Raw genomic sequence first — 7,525 nt, 5'->3', positions numbered from 1 at the left:
GTGGGGGTGGGGGGGCTGTGGTGACCTGGGGCCTGGGAGGCCTGCCACACCTGCTCGGGCTGTGATTTTGCCTTGAGACCCAGGGAGCTTTTCTTTCTGGCCGTCTTTATTCTTTACAGTCATGTTCCCAAAGTCAAGAGCACTTGAGCGGGGGCAGATCCAGGATTTCTAGCGTTCCCCTCCCAGCTGCACAAGCCGTGTGTGGTGTATACCCAAGCACACTCAGGGCCGGCAAACGGGATCCCCACAGAGTGTGGGTGGCCTTTGCTGTTTGCAAGGAGACGGAGGATTTAAACACCCGCCAGCCCTGTTCCTTGGGAGGGGCGGACTTGGCTCTCTGCGCCGGGTCTGTCTTCAGCACTTCCCCGTCAGCGCTGGCTCAGGGCTGCCCCCATCCATCTGTGGCTCCTGCCTTGTCGTGGGCCCCGAGGATCCCCACGCGTTGCCCTGAGCTGCGGGCTATGAGAGACCGCAGTCACACTCCTCCTGGAGAGCGAAACAAACACGGCGTGGGCTTCATGGCTTCTGTACCGTACGCTCCACTGTGCAGAATTTTGTTCACAACTAAGAAGACTTCCAATAACTGAGAAGTGCTTGTCCCTCGGGCTCTGTCCAAGGCAGGCAGGCTGGGCTCCGTGGGCTGAGAGCTCTGCTCGTTCTCAGCAGAAGCCCTGCCCCATGGGGTGACTCCTTCCCTGGGGTCTGATGAGCATTGCTTAACCCAGACCGTGTCTCCCTAGGGCCCTCCAGGGAGTGGAGGTCTGAAGGGCGAGCCGGGAGACATGGGGCCTCAGGTACGTAGGCACCTTGCTCTTGCTGCTTGCAGGGGCACCTCCTGTGTGTTGGAGGTGGTCATCACCGGAATGGGGGGCCGCATGCTGCATGTCTTCAAGGAGCCGGTGGGAATTGTTGCGGCTTTGCGCACAGCTGGGACTGGAGCAGAAAGAGCCGTTGCATGCAGGGGGCAAGCTGGCCAGGCCCCGTCGGGCCCTCACTCAGGGCCGCAGGTCTGTGCCCTGCCCCCTGCTGCCCAGAGCCACCACCGGCTGGGTTGATGAGCACGGGGACAAGGCTTTGCTTTTGCCTCTGAAAAACACAGACCCAGCCTGACCCTTTGCCTTCTCTGATTCTGGACAGGGACCCCGTGGTGTGCAGGGCCCGCCTGGTCCTTCAGGAAAGCCTGGAAGAAGGGTGAGTTTTGGGGCTCAGTGACAGCAGCCGGGTCACACAGGGACGGGAGTCTGCGGCGGGTCTGCTCTGCCCCCAGTGCCAGGCTCGAGGTCTGAATCCTGGCTGCTCCCCTGCCATCGAAGGGTGACTGTTTTCAAGGCTGGATCCCCTTCCCCGGGGCGGGAGCTGAGCCAGCGGGCACTCTGTGTCCTACTGCCTGGCCTCTGGCCTCTGTCCCGAGCATCTTAACTTAGTTTAACAAATATTTTTAACTGAGGCAACTTCCAGGCCCTTGGGGAGCAAGTGTGGAGAAGACAATGTGATCGGTGGGCCTCATTTCCTTGGGGTGACCTTGTTCCTCCAGAAATGGCCCCGGTTCAGGGTTGAGGGAATGGCCCGGTGGGTGTCCGGCCCCCGGGACTCTGGGGGCAGTTCTAGTGGGTGGAACTAGTGTGTTTCCACATGACCGTGGCTGCTGACCGTGGCTGCCGACGGTGGCTGCTGAACGGGGCGTGTGTTTACAGGTTGATGTAAATTAACTACCCCCATCCAGACAAGCCAGGGAGAGCCTAATGAACTCACATCACGCTCTAAGGAGCGGGTCTTTGCAGCCAGAGATGGCTTCGAGTGAGGGAAGAGAAGGTTTTGGGTTTGAGCCTGTCCGAGGAGTGCAGTCCCCTGGGGCTGCCCCGCCACTCTGCTTGGAGAGTGTGGGGAGCAGACAGACTCCTGGGGGGACTAACAGTGGTTGTGAGTGGGAGTGACGGAGCCACGGCCCTCGTGTGGCTGTCAGGATGCAGGTCCCTGATGCGTGGGGGATCCAGGCCCCATGCAAGGTCAGACTCATGCCTCCACGCGGCCCACCAACGCCAGAACTCAGTGACTCTTGGGAGACAGTCAGGGGTTTATCTTGGATCTGATTCTGGAAAGAGTTATATTTCATTAAAGGTTTCTGTGTCTCTGGACACGTAGTGGCCCGTTTCCCCAGAACTGTTCCTCAGGCAGGCAGGAGAGGGATGGGAGGGCAGGGAAGGTGGATAGCGGGTCCTCCCGCAGCCCAGGGTGAGCACACCCACACGCCCAGAGCGCACCGTCTGCGGGAGGAGTGGCAGCGGGAGGCCAGACGGGGCTGCGCTGGTCTGGCCGCTTCTCTGGAGGGCGGCGGGCCGGAGGGCTGGCTGTGAATGTGGGAACAGCTGCATGTCCTGCTGGACAGTGCCATGCCGTGAAGTCGTAGGAGCAGTCCTGACGAATGTCCTTGATTTCTGAGTGTGTGCACGCCTGCGGGGGCCCCTCCCTCGGCCCCTCTGTTTGCCCGGCTCGGCTTCAGCATTTTGTCCTGGAGCCGCGTCGCTTGGGCGCCTTTCCTGCGGTGACTTTCCATCCCCGGCAGCTCTGTGTAACCTTTAACCTGGGGGAGGCAGACCATCTCCTTGTGGTCCACCTGGGTCCCCAGCTTCTTTCTTCTCTGCTGCTGTTCTGTCTCCTCTGTTTGAGGCCAAAAGCTGCCGCTTTCCCAGTGTTCTCTGTGCTGGCCGGTGAGGGCCCGGTGATGGCCTTGTTTGATCAGCTGCACACGGGATGCAGTCGGAGAGAGGATGTCGACCTCAGTCAGCCTTTCACACTCAGCCGGCTGACATCACTTGTTAGCGCGTCGGCACCTGGCCGAGTCTCTGTCCCCGTCCAGGTGGCCCAAGCCTGGCCGGGCTCTCCTGGGGTGACCGTGGGGCCTTGGTAGTGGGCCCTGCCCTTCGTCCCTGTGGCCAGTCGGGTGGGGACCATGGGCTTGCTCTTCGCAGTTTCCTGGGAACAGCTGGAGTAATGGGCCTGGGGGCGGCCTCCGCAAACGGCGTGTCTTGCTTACAGTGGGGCAGCTGTGTGGCTTCTGTGAGACCCGCTGTCGCTGTGGGGCTGTGTCCTTCGTAGCCAATTGGACTGATCCTAGGGGCTTGACTCTCCAGTCTGTAATCTGGCTTCTGAACGGTGGAAGGGAAGCGGGCTGTGTATTGCTGTTGGGACACACTCTCTCGGGAGCCACAGACCCACAGACCCCCAGTCCCGTGGACAGACAGAGCTGCCCACTGGCTCTCCTGCAGCATGGTCTCGCCCCCCCCACCCCGAACACAGAGAGGCAGGTGGCATTACCTGCATCTGGCATTTCAGATGGCGAGGCTCAGAAGGATGGGAGCCACGTTGAGAGGCGCACAGCAACCCCAGGACCCCGGGTCTGGGTCCTCTGCACCAGCCCCGCCACGTGGGGCTGTGCGACTCTGCTCGGCCTCCCGGGAAGCCAGCACTCCCAGGTCCCCGTGACCGTCTGCCTCCTCTGTTCCAGGGCCGAGCTGGGAGTGACGGAGCAAGAGGGATGCCCGGACAGACTGGCCCCAAGGTAGGCCACGCTCAGCACCTCCTGGGGGCCTGGGAACTGTGGCCGCCATCACCGTCATCACGTTGGTGATGTGGTGGCTGTAATTCTGATGACAAGTAACGATTCATGATGCTCACGCTCGTCCACGGTGGGATCTTGGGGGTGAGGAAGGTTCTGCTTGGATCAGTCTCTGACATGTTGGCACAAGGACCGGGCTGGTGGGGTGAATGTCACAAGCAGGTATGACAACTGCAGCTAGTTTGCTCAGGGGGCAAATTTGCTCCTTTCAAGTGGGTGGTGGGCATGGGGGGGCAGGTAGAACCCCAACTACAGAAACCATTCATGGATGGACAGATGACAAGGTCACACATACGGCGGTGACACGAGGAATGTCAAGTGCACAGACAGGGAGCCTTCTTGTCCAGTGTGGGGACACCTGCTTCTCGGTGTGGCAGGAAGCGAGTAGACCGTGCATGCGGGTGAGCGCAGGGGCTCCCATCTCAGCCCTGGGGGAGCTGCCCAGGCTGTGCGCGGCACCAGAGGAAAAGCTTACTTGTGCGGCGGGCTCACCACGGTGTGGACAGCTGCTGTTACCCGGAGTGGGTAAAAAACGGGTCACTGCACCTGCCAGGCGTCCGAGATATCGGTTCACCTAGTCACTGGTGTGGGTGAGCTCAGGGGCTCCCCACGCACGCTGAGCTCCTACGCGGCTCTGGTCTCGCATCCCCCGAGTGGCAGGAGGGAAGAAGGGCTTCTTGAATCTCTCCCAGTAGACCTTGGTCTTCTTCCAACCACAGAAGTATCTTGAACCTGAATTAGCTTACGCTCGACCTCTCCCCACGTGGTTTGTAACACCCACGAGACAGGGCTCTGTGTGGGCTCCAGGAGGCAGCCGGGGGTGGCCGGGGAGCCCAGTGTCAGCCCGTCCGCCAGATGAGTATGGGCAGCTACGCGTGCCGGGCCGTGCTCGGCGCTGAGGGTGTAGCAGTGAGCGAGACGGGCGCCCGCGCTGGCGCTGCCGTGGTCACCCCGCCAGCGAGGCTCAGAGTCTGTGGCCCAAGGACAAAAGTCACCTCTGTGTTTCTGGCTTTTGTTGGTGTTTGGGGGAAAAGAGCCTGGAACATAAGCCCAAGGCAGTGGTATGTGTGGTGAGTGGAGGCCAGGGGTCACTGCACACAGGGTTCTTGGGGCCCAGGGCTCATAGACGCTGCCCCAACCACGGCTCAAGGCAGGGCGACCGAGCCGTGTGCAGTGTGGTCTCCGAGCAGCCTCTCTGTCCCCTCAGGGTGACCGCGGCTTCGACGGCCTGGCTGGACTGCCTGGAGAGAAGGGCCACCGGGTAAGCATCCTGTCTGAGCGTCCCAGCACAGAGGTCCTGATGGATTCTGTGCACTGGACGTGTTTCTCAGGAGGCCTTAGCTCTCTTGCATGGGGCTGGGTCCCCTCCCGTCCAGGTGGTCCCTGAAGATACTCGCGGGGGTGGGGAGTGGAAACCAGTGCCGACACGTTGCCTTTGCTGGTGGAAGGTCAGCCCAGGGACACGGGTTCCTTCTGGGCAGCTTCTAATGAAAGAGCCTGTCAGGCCCTGCACTCGAGGGGCGTACAAGGGAGGGGGGTGAGCTTTCCCCAGAGAAACCGCTGTCTGATCCATGGGGCTGGGCCCACCACGAGCTGCCGAGGACCCTCTGCACAGCCCACATGGCTGCTGCTGCTGTGGGCAGGGGGCTGCTCCCAAGGGCCTAACGCTGACCCCGCTTGACTTCCTAGGGTGACCCTGGTCCTTCTGGGCCACCAGGACCTCCGGGAGACGATGGAGAACGGGTACGTACCTGCCAGCCTGTCCCCGCAGGGGGTCTGGGCTGGAACTGCTGGGAAACACTGGTAGCAGAGCGCTTGGCTGCCAGGCATGCAGCTGGGGGACGAGGGGGTCGTGGAGGGCAAATGGGCTGTGGGGATGTGGGGACGGCCTGCAAGCCACTTCTGAGATAAAGCAGGTGCAAACATTAGCCTGACCGTTGGTCCTACGCTACGTGGCGTCCCCGAGTGGCTTTCACCTGCCACCGACCTCAGAAAGAGGGCCCCTAATTCTGGGAGGCAGGTGCCCAGGTCACTGTGGAGGAGGGGTGTCAGGAGAGGTTGTGAACTCAGCGTCTCGGCTCGTCTCGTGGTTCGGGGGGAGGCAGTGGGTGGCAGAGCCCGGGATTCGGGGAGAGGGTGCAGAGTCTGGGACAGACCGCCCCTGGCTCTGGAGGCGGGGGTGGGGCAGCGGGCTGGGAGCGTGCAGCGGGGACCGATGCTGTGCCCGAGGTTGGAGCCAGGGCGGGAGCTGGGCCCCTCCTAGGGGGCTCGGCAGAGTCCCGTGTTTGTCAGGTGTCTTCCTGGGGCTGCAGGCTCAGTGTTAGACTTAAGTTCCATTATCCTGTGTCAGAGAAGCACACGGGGGGCTTTGAAGTCCCCGTCTCCATACACCCCAGTCACTTACACTGTGTCTTGGGGTCTTAGGGGTGTTCTAGGGAAAAGGTGTAGAGGCCCTGTGAGTAAGGGGAGCAGTGGGGCGTCAGAGGGGCAGGCACCGGCCGTGCTTCTGTCCTCACCAGCTCTCAGCTTGGCTCTGTCAGGGCACCTCCCACCTGCGTCCAGCACAGCTCACTGCACCGTGAGAAAGGGGAGCAGGGGTGTCCTGGAGGTCTGTGCTTCTTGAATCAGAGGAAGTGTGTGCGTGTGTGTGCGTGTGCACGTGTGTGTGGACACATACGTGTGTACGTGTGTGCACGCACAGGGGTCGTGTGCACGCGTGTGTGTGAGCACGACTTCATGTATACATGTACGTGCACGATGTCCACACATGCTTGTGTGCAGAGATGCAGGCCTGGCCGTGCGTGTGCGTGTGCGGGGAAGAGAGAAGGGAGCGGCGCGTTGTTGACGGAGAGATGTGGGGAGTGGCTAAGCAGCTCCTGATCTGGGACCAGTCGAGCCAGGCGGCATTTCCTTCTCCAGCCGGAAGGGTTTACTCCCCCAGCTGTGTGTAGGGCCCGGGCAGAGAGCTAATGTCAGGCTGCCTTGGGGTTGGCCCCGGGGGATCTGGTGATCGTCTGTGACTCCTTTCCACCCCAGCTTCCATCACTCATGTTCCTGTCTGTCACTTACCTTTGTCCCTCTCACCCTCCCTCTCCCTCCCCATCATCCGTCATCCCCCTCCCTCCCTACCCAGCTACCTATTTTCCATCTCTGTCTAGCTTCTATTCCTCTCCTTATCTGTCAAGGTAACCAGATCTTTGCTCACACGATTCTTCCCGTTTAGCCTTCTCCTTGTTGGAGCTGTGGTTTGTGACCTCCTGAGCAGAGTGTCCCAGGGCCCCAGATCCCACCTTTTCCCTGCAGTTTTCTGGGAGTGAGGACCTTCGGGCTCCTAGCTGGTGCCGGGACCGGTGAATCTAGCAGAAGCAGAAGGGGCCGCGGGACAAAGCATCCTTCTGCACAACTGCCGGGACCCTTGTCTCTCGTCCAGCCTTCAGAACTTGTCTGTAAAATCCTGCCTCTTTTCTCCCCCACAGGGTGACGATGGAGAAGTCGGGCCCAGAGGGCTGCCTGGGGAACCCGTAAGTCCTGATCGCGTTCTGTCTCCTCAGCATGGTGACGGGCTGCTCGAGGAGGCTACTCCGGCAGAATCAGGGACCGACCCAGAGCATAGATTACAGAGGGGTCAGCCTTGAAACAGAGACACATCTGGGGGATTCTCGAGGAGGGAAGAAAGGAGCACATTAGAAAGGCTGGTAGAGCAAATACGACCTTCCCCGGAGGAGGAAGCTAACGCCTGGAGGGGTGTGGTTGAGACTCCAGGCCGCAGGCACGGTGGCCATCCAGGGTCATCATGGTGGGTGTCCGGGGTCATCATGGTGGGCATCCGGGGCCATCATGGTGGGCGTCCGGGGCCATCATGGTGAGTTTCCAGGTTCATCATGGTGAGTGTCCGGGGTCATCATGGTG

At 61.1% G+C, this 7,525-nt stretch overlaps 1 protein-coding gene across 1 annotated transcript in view; it reads left to right on the top strand.

The window, feature by feature from the left end:
* The window catches only part of COL5A1 (collagen type V alpha 1 chain), a 122,933-nt gene that overhangs the window by 38,053 nt on the left and 77,355 nt on the right, over nt 1–7,525 (top strand). Inside the window, exons 13-18 of the mRNA XM_034663748.1 lie at nt 741–794; nt 1,138–1,191; nt 3,506–3,559; nt 4,824–4,877; nt 5,306–5,359; nt 7,093–7,137. Of these exons, the coding sequence (XP_034519639.1) occupies nt 741–794; nt 1,138–1,191; nt 3,506–3,559; nt 4,824–4,877; nt 5,306–5,359; nt 7,093–7,137 (315 nt within the window). The remainder of the gene's footprint in view (nt 1–740; nt 795–1,137; nt 1,192–3,505; nt 3,560–4,823; nt 4,878–5,305; nt 5,360–7,092; nt 7,138–7,525) is intronic.

The sequence above is a fragment of the Ailuropoda melanoleuca genome, chromosome 7 (genome assembly GCF_002007445.2).
Source record: "Ailuropoda melanoleuca isolate Jingjing chromosome 7, ASM200744v2, whole genome shotgun sequence".
NCBI lineage: Eukaryota > Metazoa > Chordata > Mammalia > Carnivora > Ursidae > Ailuropoda > Ailuropoda melanoleuca.
Note: the sequence above shows the minus strand (reverse complement) of the source record. Positions and strands in the feature narration are given on the sequence as shown.